The sequence below is a fragment of the Carassius auratus genome, chromosome 21 (genome assembly GCF_003368295.1).
Source record: "Carassius auratus strain Wakin chromosome 21, ASM336829v1, whole genome shotgun sequence".
Lineage (NCBI taxonomy): Eukaryota > Metazoa > Chordata > Actinopteri > Cypriniformes > Cyprinidae > Carassius > Carassius auratus.
In genome coordinates, this window is record NC_039263.1 from 8,686,804 (window position 1) to 8,704,934 (window position 18,131).

General features: G+C 40.2%; 1 protein-coding gene across 1 annotated transcript; it reads right to left on the bottom strand.

Moving 5' to 3' along the window:
* Window positions 1-11,965: 11,965 nt before the first annotated feature.
* Window positions 11,966-17,473, bottom strand: serpinf1 (serpin peptidase inhibitor, clade F (alpha-2 antiplasmin, pigment epithelium derived factor), member 1). The gene is made up of 8 exons (XM_026195725.1): window positions 17,322-17,473; window positions 16,133-16,196; window positions 15,864-16,053; window positions 15,601-15,756; window positions 15,307-15,507; window positions 14,919-15,058; window positions 13,857-14,067; window positions 11,966-13,755 (listed from the first exon to the last, which is right to left on the bottom strand). The coding sequence occupies exons 2-8, from the start codon at window positions 16,193-16,195 to the stop codon at window positions 13,490-13,492; spliced, it is 1,227 nt and encodes a 408-aa protein (XP_026051510.1). The 5' UTR covers window position 16,196; window positions 17,322-17,473; the 3' UTR covers window positions 11,966-13,489.
* Between the last annotated feature and the right edge of the window lie 658 nt (window positions 17,474-18,131).

Sequence of the window (18,131 nt, forward strand, 5' to 3'; positions counted from 1 at the left end):
AAAATTATACTTTTAAGAATACATTAAGTATAACACTAGCAAACTTTTAGTACACAACTAGTTTAAATTTATGTTTGTAGTTTTTACTGCAATTATACTAAACCGACCCCCCTTGTGGAGTGAGCTCTAAGACCTATAGGCGTAGCTTGACCACGCCCCTCATAAGCCAAAGCAATCGCATCCCTGACCCAGTGAGACATGGTCTGCCTGGTAGCAGCTGCTCCTCTGTTACCACCACCATAACAGATGAACAGCTGCTCTGACTTATAGTGCGGTGGACGTAAGCCTGAAGACCACAGAATGGACACAGTCTATAAGATTTCTCCTAGGGCAGAAGGCCTCTAGTATGACCGCATGTACAAGCGAAAACGGAACCTTGGGCAGGTAATCAGAATGAGGATGCAAAGTCACTTTTACCCTCCCTGGGGCAAAGTCTAAGCATAATGGTGAGACAGACAGAGCCTGCAAATATTCAATTCTCTTCAAAGAAGTTATTGCCATGCAAAAAAACATTTTCAAAGTCAGAAATTTATCAGACGCTGACTCTAAAGGTTCAAAGGGGGTTTCAACCAGACCCACGAGAACTATAGCTCCCAAGAAGGCATCCTGGTTTTCAGCGCTGGCCTCAGTCGTTTGGCCCCAAGAAGGAAGCGAAAGAGCAGAGGGTGTCTCCCAAGTGGCATCCCGTCAATCTAGGCGTGGCAAGCCAAAATAGCGGCCACATAAACCTTGAGAGTAGCAGGACATGTGCCTGTTGACAATTTCTTTTGCATGAAGTCCAGAACTGAAGCTATCTGGCTCAACATTGTGTTGACTGCATCAACATTGTGTACCACACACCATCTGTCAAAGAAACCCCATTTACCGGCATAAGTCTGTCTGGTGGAGGGAGCCCTAGCACTAAGCATGGTATCAATAACCTCTAGCGACATCCCTGTGTTCCTCAGTTGGTACCCTTCAGGTGACAAACTGAAAATTCCACAGGTCGGGCCTGGGATGGAATATCGTGCCCCCTGCCTGAGACCGAAGGTCCCTCCTCTGCGGAATCGCCATGGCGAGTCGTTGAGGAGAGTTATTATCTCCGAGAACCATACTCTGTTCGGCCAACGTGGTGCTATCAGCGAGAGGCAAGACCTTTGTTGGCGAACTCTGGCTAGGACTCCCAGGAGCAGAGAGACTGGAGGAAACACATACAGGCGCATTTTGGGCCATGAGTGCGCCATCGCATCCAGACCCAGGGGGGCTGGGTGACTCAGAGAGAAGTAGAGGGGACATTGCGCTGTCTGATGAGAGGCGAAGAGGTCCACCTCTGCTTCATAAAATTGTATATATATCTGTTTCACTACCTCTGGGTGGAGTTTCCATTCCCCCGTCGGTAGTGCCTGTCTGCTGCCAAATCTGCTCCCACATTCAAACTCTCTGGAATGTAAACTGCCCTGAGTGACAGGAGCCTGTTCTGGGCCCAAAGAAGAATCTGCCTCACTTTTTTGTTCAGATTGCGTGAGTGCAGACCCACCCCCCAAAGTGGTGATTTATATAAGAGACTGTCGCTGTGTTGTCCACCCGTACTAGGACATGACAGCCCCTTAAGTGATGGAGGAAGTATTTCAGAGCCAGAAATACGGCCATCAGCTCGAGGCAATTGATGTGCCAATCGAGCTGATGACCCTCCCATTACCCTTGAGCTGGGTGGCCATCCAAGTGCCGCCACGAATTTAGATATTCATTTATCTAATTAATCTATATGCACAAAGACAATACAAACTTTTTGTCCCCTTTTTGTTTTAAAGCTTGATGAAGAGAGCGCAACCAAGACCGCAGACACCCCTCTTACCAGCGGTATTCTATTATAGCATATATATATATATATATATATATATATATATTGAAGCACTGAGCCCCGTGTTACGGGCGCGCTACGATGACGTCATCAACCGAGGCTATATCACCACCAGGTCAATTATATCAATCTACGTGTTGCACACATTATTCACAGCTGGGCATGAATAAGACGTTTCCCAATGCGCTGAGCATTTACTGAAGCTTTCGAAAGGGAACTGAACATACAAAACATAACATTTTGAACAAAAAGCTCAAAAAAAAAACAAAAAACTAAGAATTGGATTCAGAATGATAATCAAAATGTAGATGGAGTCGATCAACATTCCAAAGCTTGACTTGTATTATTACCTCTTCCTCAGTCGACATTTTATTCCATAACGTTACAGTTTTGATGCTTTTTCATGTCAGATGATCATGTTAGGGTTAGTATCAGGTGATTCTTTTTTCTTCTTCATTTGTATTTTTTGGAAATTTGGTACAGAAGATGTGTACTAGCGCCCTAGTACACATCTTCAACATACTCTATGAGTATAGCTCAAATATATTTAGAATTTTTGTAAGTATAAGTCAAGTATACTTAAATGTCATTTTAAGTATATTTCTGAGGAGTACATAAAGCCCATTTCTGAGAAGTACATAAAAGGTAATGCCGCCGCCATGCAAAGCCCGTCCTCCACACCGCTTGTGGACATCATCGCCTCCCTCGCGGTCCTGCACCGCGAACAACACCAGGCCCTGCTGGACTTGAGGACCGACCAGGAGAGGTGCTTCCAAGCCATCGTCCAGGCCCAGCAGGAGGATCGTGAGAGATTCCGGAGCTGGATCGATCGGGAGGTTCGTACAGAGGCCGCCGCGCCGCCCGCCGCGCCCATGCACCTGCCGCTACACAAGATGGGGCCCCAGGATGATCTGGAGGCCTTCCTGGAGCTGTTCCAGAAGTCGGCGGAGGCGTGCGGCTGGCCCCGCGAGCAGTGGCCGGTGCGCCTCATTCCCCTGCTCTTCGGCGAAGCCCAGGTGGCTGCGCAACAACTTCCGGTGGCGAACCTCCTGGTCTTCGTGGACAGGTGTCCAGTGATGGAGGTGGGGACGATGATCCGGGTCCCGGACGTCCCACAGGTCAGGCTGGCGAGTACCAAATACCTGTGAATATCAAGGGGGGTACATATCCGGCCTTGGTGGATTCAGCATGTAACCAAACCTCAATCCATCAAAGCCTGATTCAGCCGGGGGCATTGGATACAAGCCGCGTGGTTAAGGTGCGGTGCGTACACGGGGATGTGGTGGAGTATCCGGTTGTTCCAATTATTATCCAATTCCGGGGACAAAAGCATAGTGTAGAGGTGGTGGTTAGTCCCCACCTCCGGCATCCGATAATTTTGGGAACGAATTGGCCCGCGTTTACAGTTTAATTGGGGTCGTTATGTGCGGATGCCTCTTGGGGAAATAAGGCACGGAAGGAGACCGCGCGGGTACAGGTGGGAGAATCTGAGCCAGGACCGCTGGGGTCTGCTTCAGGGGAACCGAACGAAATCAGGAGACTGATTCTCTCGTAGCGTGATGAACGATTTAATCGCACCCTTAAATCCATGGTCCGTAAGTTCGTTCAGGAAGACGCCAAAAATTGGGATAGGTGGCTAGAGCCCTTGTTATTCGCTGTGCGAGAGGTCCCACAAGCCTCCACGGGGTTTTCCCCCTTCGAGCTTCTCTATGGACGCCAGCCCCGAGGGGTGCTCGACGTACTGAGAGAAACTTGGGAGGATGGACCATCTCAGGGCAAAAACGAAATTCAGTATGTGCTGGACTTGAGAACAAACTCCACACATTGGGCGGCTATCAATGGAGAATTTGTTACAAGCCCAGGACCGCCAGAGCCAGCTGTATAACAGGGGAACTAGGTTACGCAAATTTGCACCAGGAGAGAAGGTACTTGTATTACTCCCAATGTCTAGCTCTAAGTTAATGGCTAAGTGGCAGGGACCGTTTGAGGTCGCACGACAGGTCGGAGATCTCGATTATGAGGTAATACGGTCCGATAGGAACGGGGTCCCATCAGATCTACCACCTCAACCTCCTTAAAAAATGAAATGAGGTGGAATCAGTGATGTTGGCAAAGGTGATTGGGGGGGAGGATGATCTCGGGCCAGAGGCGAACGTCAAACCACAATCCCTCGCCCTGGCTCCAGGTGGAGATCACCTCTCGCCGACCCAACTCACTGATTTAACGAAATTGCAGGCAGAGTTTGCTGATGTCTTCTCGCTCCTACCGGGCCTTACTAACCTGATTCAGCACCATATCGAGACCGAGCCGGGCGTGGTAGTTCGCAGCCGGGCGTATCGCTTACCTGAGCACAAGAAAAAAGTGGTTCAGGCTGAATTAGATGCTATGCTTGACATGGGGGTAATAGAAGAATCCAATAGTAACTGGGCGAGCCCGATAGTTTTAGTTCCGAAAACGGATGGCTCAGTCCGGTTCTGTGTGGATTACCACAAGGTGAATGCTGTGTCGAAATTCGACGCGTATCCAATGCCACGGGTTGACGAGTTGCATTGGACTTAACAAAGGGCTATTGGCAGATCCCCTTGTCTCCATTGTCCAGAGAAAAGACAGCTTTCACAACGCCGTTTGGATTACACCAATTTGTTACCCTTCCATTTGGCTTGTTCAGGGCACCAGCTACCTTTCAGCGTCTCATGGATAAGATTCTGCGGCCCCATGCTGCTTCTGCAGCTGCCTACCTGGATGATATCTTTATATTCTTTATATATGATATCTTTTATAGTAATTATTGGCAGCGGCATATGCAGCATCTGAGGGCTGTCCTGAGGTCGCTGAGGGGAGCGGGCTCACGGCCAACCCAAAGAAGGGTGCGATTGGGCGTGTGGAAGTAAGGTATCTGGGCTTCCACTTGGGGCACAGACAGGTGCGTCCCCAAATTGATAAGACAGCCGCTATTGCGACCTGCCCACGTCCCAAGACCAAAAAGAAGGTAAGGCAGTTCTTGGGGCTGGCGGGATATTAAAGACGTTTATTCCTAATTATTCGGACCTCACCAGCCCTTTGACTGACCTTACTAAAAAGGAGGTGCCAGATACGGTCCAGTGGATGGAGCCGTGTCAGCAGGCCTTTGCCCAGATCAAGGCTGCTCTGTGTGGCGGGCCGTTGTTACACTCTCCTGATTTTTCTCTCCCTTTTCTGTTGCAGACAGGTGCGTCGGACAGGGGGCTGTGGGGAAGTCCTGTCCCAGGAGATAGAGGGGGAGGAACGGCCGGTGCTGTACATTAGCCGGAAGCTCTCGAAGAGAGAGGCTAAGTACAGCACCATAGAAAAAGAGTGCCTTGCCATCAGATGGGCCGTCCTGACCCTCCGCTATTATCTCCTGGGACGGGAGTTCACCCTCTGTTCGGACCACGCTCCGCTGCAGTGGCTCCACTGCATGAAAGATACCAACGCGCGGATCACACGTTGGTATCTAGCTCTTCAGCCTTTTAAGTTCAAGGTGATCCACAGGCTGTGTGTTCAGATGGCGGTGGCCGACTTCCTCTCCAGAAATGGGGGGGGGGGGCTGCAGGCCGGATGGCTCCCCTGCCTGAGACGGGCGGTGGGAGTATGTGGCAGGGGGGGCGTGGTTTAGCGAAGTCTGCAGCCGGAGAGAGAATCAGGAGACGAGCGGTAAGTGAGTGGTTTGGCCAAAAATTTTCATCACCTGTTTCTTGTTTCAATAATTGGCGTGGAGAGAGTATAAAACGCCAGGAGAGACGGAAGCAAGAGAGAGAGAGACGGACTGCTGACCCGAACTGGAAACGGAAACCGGAAGGAGTAAACCTCATCAGAATAGAAGTCTCCATTTGGTGTTTGTAAAGTTTCAGCAATTTTAAATAAATAAATACGTCAGCAATCCAGCCGACCCCTTTGTCCTCTTCCTTTCCTCCAATGAATGTACTACAGCGTACTTTCCTATTTTTAGTTTAAAAGAAGTATACTAATAGCACACTTGGATAAACTTATTTTTCTTAAGGGTAACCTGACATAAAAAGACAGATATTGCAATAACTTTTATAATACTAAGCCAACATCTTTTCTTTTTTTTTTCTTTTTTTTTTATAAATGAGTTATTAGTTATTTCAGGGTTTTGATCTTTCAACTGAGAGAATACATACTGTATATTAAATGTGAGATTCGGATTTTCGGACTTCCGATTTCACAATCATGCACGCTCTGTGTAAAGGAAGATTAGATATATGTCAATGACCTCAGACTCTGTTGAGTATCAAATTCTCCATTATGATCCTGTCAGCCATCTCTCTTCTCAATCCGTGATCAGTTAAATCTGACTCCTGCAGCTCGTGTCGGATGCATGGTTGTCAATGTTTTTTTATTGTTTTTTTCATGGAATTGGGCTACTTTTGCCAAGGGCTGATTTTTCCCAGTGGGTTAAAGGTTTGAAATGTTGCATAAATTACATATGACTGAAATGCTTGTATTGAAAGATTTTGCATTATACCTGTGATAAAACTGGCCACTGGTAAGAAGCTATTTAGCTGTGTTTATGATCAATTTGCATAGCAGTGACTGTAAAATATGTATTTTACAGTAGGTATGGAAATTACATATTTTGAGTTTTGAGTTATTTGGGATATGGTCGTTGCGCTACTTTGGGCACTGCTTTTAACCAAACACAACACAGCCTCCTACCCCCCAGGACAAATTTGCCCATTGGCCTTTGACCATCATCGCCTCCTAACTATCCTATATTTGCTGTCTGGATTCATCACTCTGTCTCCTCTCCATCAATAAACTGGTGTGTGGTGGGTGTTCTGGTGCACAATAGCTGCCGTCGCATCATCCACTGGTGGTGGATGAGGAGATACCCCCTCCCAGTGTAAAGCACATTGAATGTTTAGAAAAGTGCTATATAAATATAATAAATTATTATTGTTATTGTTATTATTATCTCCACAGGCCTCTTCCTTTGTGGCTGTCAGCAATGCTCCTGTTCCATTCAAAATAGCTAATCTTGAATGTCCATCTGAATAATCTCAAACTTAAATTCTGAAAAATGTTTGGATATTTACAGTAAATAACAGAAGCTGTCCCTGGAGGACTACACAGGAAAAATCAAAGGCATAAAATATACCATGTTCATTTGATAGAATGACAAATTAAAGAGTTTTGTTTGTTGTGTTTGGACAAATGGTAAATGTTTGTGATTCGTGTAAAACTTTTTTTTTCCCAGATATTTTAAAGTATTGGTTGTTTCGGGTTTTGTGCACACTTGTTTTGAGAAAGTTATTTGCATGATTTGTAATTTGTATGAAATAAATTCAAATGTACAATCTGTTTAGGACAATTACAAAGTGTTCAGCTCACTGTGTAAAACTGTTTTAAGAACAGTGACCTGTGTTTGTCAGTGTTTATGTGCAGTGACTCGATGACCAGGATTGGGAACTGTTAAAATGCAATTAGACCGGCTTTGCTAACGTTTTCAAATTACACACCTTTAAAGGATGCACTATCACACACAGGGTGCATATGTGTGTGTGTTTTTGTTTTTAATAATAATGCATAAATAGACATTGGGCAGTGGACCCTGAGAGCAAATATGCATTCATAAGGAAAAGACTGTTGAAAAGAGATGAAGGAATAGATAAAGTTGAAATAGAGAATACCCAGAAGTGTGCTGCAAATAGTCAATGTGGATAACAGTTTGTTGTAGCTTTCACTGTAAATTACACGTTTGGGCAGTTCAGTTGAATGTTTCTTTAGAACAAAATGAAGCTCATTGTTCCCACCATTCCACAAAACCTAAAATAGATTCCAGGGAGGTCTGGGAAAAGATATTTTCCTTTCCAGAACAAACATAGCCACGTCTGCACATACCTTTATTTAAGGAGATCCTCAACAGTTTTGCTCCAAAGCAGGAAATAATTTAAGAGATTTTACATTAATTTAGAATAAATTATAACGTAAGTATTTTTTTATATGGAGACATTTCCTTTTGCCTTTTGTTTTAGAAACTATATTAGTGATTATTGTTTTTTTTTTTTTTTTTTTTTTTTTTTTTGTAGTATATGTTACTACATTTAATTTTCAACAATAAAGAAGACTTATAAAGTATCATTATCATTATATATTTAAATACAGTACAGACCAAAAGTTTGGACACACCTTCTCATTAAAAGAGTTTTCTTTATTTTCATGACTATGAAAATTGTAGAGTCACACTGAAGGCATCAAGGGCTATTTGACCAAGAAGGAGAGTGATGGGGTGCTGTGCCAGATGACCTGGCCTCCACAGTCACCGGACCTGAACCCAATCGAGATGGTTTAGGGGTGAGCTAGATCGCAGACAGAAGGTAAAAGGCCCAACAAGTGCTAAGCATCTCTCGGGGGAACTCCTTCAAGACTGTTGGAAGACCATTTCAGGTGACTTGAAGCTCATCAAGAGAATGCCAAGAGTGTGCAAAGCAGTAATCAAAGCAAAAGGTGGCTACTTTGAAGAACCTAGAATATGACATATTTTCAGTTGTTTCACACTTTTTTGTTCTGTATATAATTCCATATATAATTCCACATGTGTTAATTCATAGTTTTGATGCCCTCAGTGTGGCCCAATGGCTCATTCAAATTCTGCCGAAGACATTCAGAATATGTGTGTTACCCAAATAAAATTGACAAACAGTAAGTCTTTGAGAAGGGGTTTATCAAGCTAGGTGGTGCATTATAAAAGGGGCTCATCTCCTGTTTCCAAAAGGCATCACAAAGTGCTTGAAAAAGCTGTAAACTAATTCCACATTGCACAAGGTGCAAACAACATTACGCCTGTTCACACCAATGTTTACGTTTTTTTTTTCAAGTTTGTAGGTGTCAAGGTACATGTAAAACATAGCACTGGATAGTCTTCAATGCAAAAATGAAATATACAATCAAACCTACATTTATTCAGACACCTTCAACATTTCTCACATTATTACAGTTTTGCTACATATACAGTATTGTTCAAAATAATAGCAGTACAATGTGACTAACCAGAATAATCAAGGTTTTTCGTATATTTTTTTATTGCTACGTGGCAAACAAGTTACCAGTAGGTTCAGTAGATTCTCAGAAAACAAATGAGACCCAGCATTCATGATATGCACGCTCTTAAGGCTGTGCAATTGGGCAATTAGTTGAATTAGTTGAAAGGGGTGTGTTCAAAAAAATAGCAGTGTGGCATTCAATCACTGAGGTCATCAATTTTGTGAAGAAACAGGTGTGAATCAGGTGGCCCCTATTTAAGGATGAAGCCAACACTTGTTGAACATGCATTTGAAAGCTGAGGAAAATGGGTCGTTCAAGACATTGTTCAGAAGAACAGCGTACTTTGATTAAAAAGTTGATTAGAGAGGGGAAAACCTATAAAGAGGTGCAAAAAATGATAGGCTGTTCAGCTAAAATGATCTCCAATGCCTTAAAATGGAGAGCAAAACCAGAGAGACGTGGAAGAAAACGGAAGACAACCATCAAAATGGATAGAAGAATAACCAGAATGGCAAAGGCTCAGCCAATGATCACCTCCAGGATGATCAAAGACAGTCTGGAGTTACCTGTAAGTACTGTGACAGTTAGAAGACGTCTGTGTGAAGCTAATCTATTTTCAAGAATCCCCCGCAAAGTCCCTCTGTTAAAAAAAAGGCATGTGCAGAAGAGGTTACAATTTGCCAAAGAACACATCAACTGGCCTAAAGAGAAATGGAGGAACATTTTGTGGACTGATGAGAGTAAAATTGTTCTTTTTGGGTCCAAGGGCCACAGGCAGTTTGTGAGACGACCCCCAAACTCTGAATTCAAGCCACAGTACACAGTGAAGACAGTGAAGCATGGAGGTGCAAGCATCATGATATGGGCATGTTTCTCCTACTATGGTGTTGGGCCTATTTATCGCATACCAGGGATCATGGATCAGTTTGCTTATGTTAAAATACTTGAAGAGGTCATGTTGCCCTATGCTGAAGAGGACATGCCCTTGAAATGGTTGTTTCAACAATACAATGACCCAAAACACACTAGTAAACGGGCAAAGTCTTGGTTCCAAACCAACAAAATTAATGTTATGGAGTGGCCAGCCCAATCTCCAGACCTTAATCCAATTGAGAACTTGTGGGGTGATATCAAAAATGCTGTTTCTGAAGCAAAACCAAGAAATGTGAATGAATTGTGGAATGTTGTTAAAGAATCATGGAGTGGAATAACAGCTGAGAGGTGCCACAAGTTGGTTGACTCCATGCCACACAGATGTCAAGCAGTTTTAAAAAACTGTGGTCATACAACTAAATATTAGTTTAGTGATTCACAGGATTGCTAAATCCCAGAAAAAAAAAAATGTTTGTACAAAATAGTTTTGAGTTTGTACAGTCAAAGGTAGACACTGCTATTTTTTTGAACACACCCCTTTCAACTAATTGCCCAATTGCACAGCCTTAAGAGCGTGCATATCATGAATGCTGGGTCTTGTTTGTTTTCTGACAATCTACTGAACCTACTGGTAACTTGTTTTCCACGTAGCAATAAAAAATATACTAAAAACCTTGATTATTCTGGTTAGTCACATTGTACTGCTATTATTTTGAACAATACTGTATCAAAAATTATACCTGGTGTCTGAATAATTTTTGGTTTGACTGTTAAAACTACGAACTAATTCAGTCAAGAGCAGTGAGTGATTTTCATTTTCATTTTCTTGGATTAACATTACAGCAGCCAGTCGCTAAATTAGGCGCGGTCACTTTAAGAGACGATGAACGCATCCAATATAAAACATATCCCATTTTTTTCCTCAACTGTTTACTTTCACTTAAGAAATAACTGACAGTTTTTTCGAGCATAATTTCCAAGTTGGATATTTTGACATATTTTGTATGTATTTGTCGGCACAAGAGCAAAAATAAGCAAATTCAATGTTCAAGTGTTTTGAGACGCCTTTCTCTGCATGAGCCCTGAACACCAGAACACCGCGGTACTGAATTGGGCTCTTTTACATCTTTTTGTTTGTTCAAACTGCGATGTGTATTTGTTCGTTCAGGTGCAGGAGGGACTTTGTGGAGAACTTCGCAGAAGAGAGCTCGGTTCAGTGTCGCTGTCCGTGATACGCGGCTCTCGATCTCTCTCTCCGCAATATATATATATATATATATATATATATATATATATCTATATCAATCAATCAATTCACCTTTATTTATATAGCGCTTTAAACAAAATGCATTGCGTCAAAGCACTGAACAACATTCATTTGGAAAATAGTGTCTGAATAATGCAAAATTATAGTTAAAGGCAGTTCATCATTGAATTCACTTATGTCATCTCTGTTCAGTTTAAATAGTGTCTGTGCATTTATTTGCAATCAAGTCAATGATATCGCTGTAGATGAAGTGACCCCAACTAAGCAAGCCATAGGTGACAGCGGCAAGGAACCGAAACTCCATCGGTGACAGAATGGAGAAAAAAACCTTGGGAGAAACCAGGCTCAGTTGGGGGGTCAATTCTCCTCTGACCAGACGAAACCAATAGTTCAATTCCAGGCTGCAGCAAAGTCAGATTGTGCAGCAACATTATATGTAAATGTTGTTGCGTCTTGGCCAGGACTCCCTTGAAAAAGAGGTTTTTAATCTCAACGGGACTCTCCTGGTTAAATAAAGGTCAAATAAAAAAATTGCTCTTTTGTTGATTATGATTGCCTCTATTGTTCTCATTTGTAAGTCACTTTGGATATAAGTGTCTGCTAAATGACTAAATGGAAATGTACTGTAAATACAGTAGAAACCTTAAGCAGAACACCAAAGAAGGTATCTGGTCATTTTGTTTGTAAATGGCAGTTCAATAAGTTCCCATTCCAGTCTTTTCAATTCAAATTACAGTTCAACATCTTTAGGTTGTGAAGCCAAAGGAACACAGATTATATCTGTATCAAAGGTTGTATTGCCAGAATTAGAAGTTAGAGTACAGGAAGTGAAAGTCAACCGCTGCACTAAATATTATTGTCCTTGCCTACAGTGGTTTAAATGCTCTCATAAACAAAATAGCTGATCTTAGAGCTTGCTTATTTACAATCAAACCATGTAATAAAAACGTTTTTGCATATTCTTGTTTCTTAAATTTCTTTAATAATCATAACAAAATAAGTGGTTTGAGTCCTGGAATTAAAATTAAGATACAATGTAAAAACAAAATATGTAATTCTAAATATCCTATACATATATGCTATATGCTAATACATTATAATTACATGGCTCTGTGGAATACTTGATTCTGATTGGTTGGTCGTGACATTCCGAGGGATGTTATCCATTAATAACCGGGAGAAACTAATAACACAGGCTCATCCAGGTAACTAAAGTTGGCGCTGTACTCTTGCTAGGAAGGTTTTTTTTTTTTTCCTGGTGGAAACTTTGCGTTTGTTAAGCTAATAAAATATTAAATCTCAAATTAAAAATTGTCATCCTGGTATCGCAGACTCCTGTTTCATACAAACGCAGCTGCTGCCATTTTGCTACGATTGTTTTGTATACTGTAATGGATTATAAGATAACTAACCCATTGGTAAGATTTTAAAACATTTTCGTCTTAAATCTTTTATCGCCGTAATTATTTATGTGGTGAAATGTTCTGTAATCAGTGGTTTGACTGCACCGTATAACTTAAATTTCCATCTAGTTTGAACTTGCTGCTTGCTCCCAACTGATGTGTTCATGGAAGCTTTGCATTCAAAAATTTCAACTGAAATCAATATTCTGTTTCTAATAATTTACCTATGGGTCAAGAAGCCGTGTAATAAGAGGAAGTGAAACATTTTGCATTTTTACCTGTGATAAAACTGTGCTATATGTTAAGTTTTGATACAAGACCTCTGCACTTTGCGTTGGGCTCCTGATCACCCAGTTGGGGGTTATTCTGCGATAACAACTGGCTGGATGTACATTATCCCTTACTAAAATACACACACACACACACACACACACACACACACAAACAACTGTAGATTTCAGTTATTTAAGCATTTGATAAACAAATGTCATGGAACAAGAAGATACTGATTGAAAAAATTATTTTATTATTTTTTTTATATATCTTTTTTTACTTATTTTAGTAAAATAAGTATCAGGGAATATCAACTGATTTTTTTTTTATTTTAGTATAATTTCATCATTGCTGAGGGACTGTTAATTAAACTCATATGGTCACAAAGTCATAAATGTATAGTAAACTGAAAGAAAGTGTTAAACAAAAGATGGAGGCCATTACAGATATCTAAGGAATTTTTTTACATGTGAAAAGTTAGTCAGAGCAGAGTTATTATCCATCAATTCTAATGTAGACTGTATGGCTAAAATCTAGAACATGTACAATAATCTATCCATAAAAATCCATAATAAAAGCACAAGTGGACAATATCATGAGAAGTATAAATGGACATTGAATGTGTGCACAAACCAATGTTTGAGTATGTTGAAAATGTCAATGGGCTGTGATCATTTTTCTCCAAATGGCCATGTAAGTCAAGATATGTCAAATATTTATTTTCTGTTTATAGACTTGGGTTTAAATGAGCTCATATATAAATTGCTTGTTTCTCATTTGTTTGTATTTGTTAGTGTAAGTGTGTCTGTCTCATACCCTTCCTATGTCACGTGGGTTCAGCACTTTCCCAATGAAGAGAAGTGTGCCTGATGGCTCATCTCTGACTAGAAAGAGGAAAGGCCGGTCTACGCGGTACGTTAGAGCCAGCGACTGGCCGTTGACAGTAGGGGTGGTGCTTGCATACTCTGCACCCTCTGGAGCTGTTTCCATGACAACCTTATGATGGACAGCATTTAACTTGACTGGCTGATTGGTTATTTTGACAAGGTCTGTCTCTGCCAACCATTCAGAAAGGCCTGAAAAGGGAGAAACAAATAAGTGAGACAGTAACAATTTATACAAGAACACAATAAAGTGATAAACTAGCTAAAAATGTGGAATGGTGTTTTTTTCTTACCCAGGTCAGAGAGGGAGGGCAGCAGGTCTGTGCTGTAACTTAGCTTGATAACAGGAAGTGTAAGCAACACCTTTACTGCATGGAGGGTATTGGAAAGGTCCTGGACAAATTCAGCTGTAAGTGCTTCCTCTATTAGAGTTAGATTCTGTGTCACCTCATCAGGTAAGAAGAAATACATGCTTATTCCATCCTCCATAGGAACCTGGGCTATCTGTATCAGATAAACAGATACGATGAGCAAATACCAAATTAATTCAAATGCACTCAGTATTTTATTTTATTTTATTCACTTCACATGACATTAACTGATATTTACTATGATATTTTATCAGCTGTTTGGAATTTTCCAGCACCCATTCAATGCAGAGGATCATCCATTGGTGAGCAAGTAATGTAATGCTACATTTCTCCAAATCTGTTCAGCTGAAGTAGCAAACTCATAAAGTAATATATTCAGCCTTTATTGTTTTATTTTTATTCCTTTAAAATGTGAGATAAAAATATGCTTCATTCTATTTGGAGTAGAGATCACATTACTTGCAGAATACTGCTCTTTTTATTACAGTATCTGAGTAATTGAACACTTATACTTAAAGAATAAATTACAGCTGACTGCAAATTTCTACAATTGCAAGGGTAACCGAAACCATTTGCATTATGCTGCATCCCCACCACTAATTGTCAGTGTAATTCCAACACAACATATGACAAAAACATACTAAGTACATCTTTAAAGGGATAGTTGTAATAAAAAGCATAATTCTGACATCATGTGTTCAACCACATGTCACATGTAACAAAACAAATTTCAAGTTGCCTTCAAACCTAGACACATTATTATTGTCACATTTCCATGTTCAAATCTGGCATGTTCACAATACAATTTTGTAAAGAGTTGTATGGAAAGTAGGAAATCCTTAATTCATTGGTACTGGCCACCCTCTATTGTTCATATTGTCAGCTTCTTTGTTTGTATAGTGCATAGCACATTAAAAGAGAAGGAGATGGAACTGCACACTTAATATAATAATTGTACATGCATAAAACAACAGGAACTGATACCGTGCAGCCAAGGTCAGGGTCAATACCCATCTTTACTGGGTAATTCTCCTGCTCCATCATGGGAATAAGAGCTGGGGCTTCTCCATCCCTCTGGAAGTTCTCTATCTTATTAGCTTTGCTGAACCTAGTTATCCATTTACCTACAAAAACAATAGATAAAAATCACTCTTATCACTTGCCTGGTGAAAAGCATAAATCTTAAAAAGATTATATTTCAAAAACATATTTTAAATGTCACAAATTTAGCTCAAATCACAAACATATTTATCAGGCTGGACAAGCGAATGTACATGTACATGTCTCATTCATTTTGCATCTCATTCCCCTCTGTTAAAGTACATACTGTATAAGAGATATTAAAGAGCAAGAGAATAAATCAGAGCCCAACCTTTTAAGAAGGCTGCTCCCACAGGCAACACAGCTGTGTTACGAGAAAGTGAAGGAACAACTTGTTCCACTTTTCCACCAGTTTGCTGTTTAAACCAATCATTAACAGTCTTAAGGTCCCGGGCTCCACCCGCAAGTGTTTGAGGGCGTATCCCATATTGCTTCTCAACACTGTTGAGGTATTCCAGCCTGAGACGAAGTTCTGAAACAAAGAGAAATACATGAAAACATGTACAGCTCTTCTCCCTCTTGGAAACATGCACAACCCCACCCATTTAAAATGAAAAACACTAACTCCTAGCCAAAAGGATGCGTTCTGCTGACTTGAAGCCCTTGGCAGATGTTCTGAGGGAGGATAGAAGGTCTCTCAGTGTGTCATGGAGCTGACTGTCTTTTAGGGTGTGGTAGCGGAGGGCCCTGTAAATCTGTTTCTCAGCCCGATCAGATGCCCCTATGACAAATGGCAAAAAACTCATTTGAGATTAATGATCTCAAGTTATAATCTTAGATGACTGCTGTAAGAAAAGCATGGTCTTCCATAGTGAAGCTAAGCCCCACCGATTGAAAGCTGTGTAAAGGCTGCTGAGATACTCATAGGTGACAGGAAGACGCTGGCCTTGGGATCACGTGCTGCCAGCTGACGGAATAGGTTGAAGCCAAAATCAGAGGTTGCAGCAGCCAACTTGGTACGTGGGGTAGTAAAAAGTTCAACTGCCTCTTCTTCACCTTCCCCCTCTGCTGTAGCTGTCTGTAGCAGAAGTGTACTATAATAGCCAGTAGAATTACACTGAAGAGAATGTATTTGAGGAGATACATGAAGACCTTACCAACTGAGCATGTGAAAGGGACAGAAGACTCCATAAACCAAACAGCACGACTACCTTCCTCATCCTGGTAAATATAAAGTTAAAAGCTCAGGATCTGTGATGAAGACCACGTGTACCCCTTGTTCAGATAGTTTTGTTCATACTATCACAAGTACCTAAGTAATTCCCATTTTAGAGTGTTAATTATAAATAAATAAATAAATAAATAAACAAATAAAATAATACCTATGGTGACCTGTTACACCAAACTCTCCTTATATATATATATATATATATATATATATATATATATATATATATATATATATATATATATATATATATATATATATACATGTGTATATATACATGTATATATATATATATATATATATATATATATATGTATATATATATATATATGTATATATATATATATATATATATATATAATAGGTGTATACATATAAACTAAATGACCTTCAATCATTTGCAATAAAAACATAAAATGCAAGTTAAATGCCTAGCCTTTACATAACACTTGACAAAGTTAACTTCAGGCAGAGGTTCAAGAAATGTCCCTGCAGCAGTTTCCAACATGGTCTAACATTTTTCCACTTCTTGAGCACATCTGGTTGCCATTAAACTTTCTTGCTGAGTTCTTGTCCGTCAATGGAAAAAAATACTCATAACACGAATGATTTCACATTCATCTAAATGGCTCCCGCACTGCCACGCAGTTAAATAGTTGAGCGTGACTCCATATCCAGTGCATATGTTTGAGCTCAACACGATTCACATTCCAAATCTACAATCTGAAAAAAGACACATTTGTAAAACTTTTCATGTAGTATCAAAATAATTATTAGGAGGAAGAAAAAAAAACTTTAAGAGGACACACACACACACACACACACACACACACACATATATATATATATATATATATATATATATATATATATATATATATATATATATATATATATATATATATAAATTAAATAGCAGCTATTTTATATTCGTTGCATTCATCGTTCTTATCCCGAGAAGCAAACGAGTTCTTGTTTACTTGGAAATAATACGCTGTAGCAAACACACAGAGCAGAGAAGAATCTAGACAGCTTAACAAACTTATACACTTAACCATTTAAATTTAAGAATTTAAAAGGGATTACAAAACCTCCATACTGATTTTAAAGGGGCTGACCTGTTTTTGTTTTTTCTTTACCGTCGTCTCGTGCAAACTCAGCTCACAGCTGTCTCCGCCAACTGTGCTCGAGCAGATGCATCAGCAGTGTTTTAGTGAAGAATCCCACCCTTTGCTGACGCTAGAAGGTGGTCTGTAACTTCTGAGGAGATAGTGGTGAGAGCTTGAGTTTGATTCATCTCAGTGACTCAACGTCCGCTAACCAAATGATCGTTCGGATTCTTTGCCGATTCTTTCAACTCGTGACAACGAAACATATTCAGTGTTAGTAGCCTACATGTAAACGAAAACGAACATAAGCTCAGAAATAATTCAGAAATACCTATTTTGGATTACATTTATATTTAAATGTCAGAGAGAATTAGTTTGTAACGAATCCATTTGCTGCTCTTTAAAGGCATTAGGGGTAAAATCTCATTTAGTCATATATAGTCATTCGTTTATTTTTAGTGTTTTGTTTGTTACAAATTTTAGCATAAAGAAATTATGAGAAACATACTTGGCAACTAAAGAACAATAATACAGTTTAATTGCACAACACAAAGTAGGGTCATTATACGAAAACGTGCCATTTTGTGTCCCTCAGGAAAAAAAAAGCTCTGTAAATCTTAATAAAACATAAAAGAAATAGAATATTTTATATTTTAGTTTCCATAATGTCTCATAATATAAGAATAAATTATTTTCTGTTTCTTTGGTTTTTAAAGGATTTTAATCACATTTTTGTACAAAGCATCTTGAAGAAATGTTGAAAATGGCCTGTCCCTCAGTAAGATTTTTCTACTTCTACTTGCTATCGAGGCCAAAAAA

Excerpts from the sequence above, each read along its gene's own strand:
- serpinf1 (XM_026195725.1), bottom strand. The coding sequence starts at position 16,195 with ATGAGGAAGGTAGTCGTGCTGTTTGGTTTATGGAGTCTTCTGTCCCTT. Across the intron at positions 15,757-15,863 it reads CTTTACACAGCTTTCAATCG|GGGCATCTGATCGGGCTGAG; the intron begins GTGGGGCTTAGC and ends CATTTGTCATAG. Across the intron at positions 14,068-14,918 it reads ACCCTGACCTTGGCTGCACG|ATAGCCCAGGTTCCTATGGA; the intron begins GTATCAGTTCCT and ends TATCTGATACAG.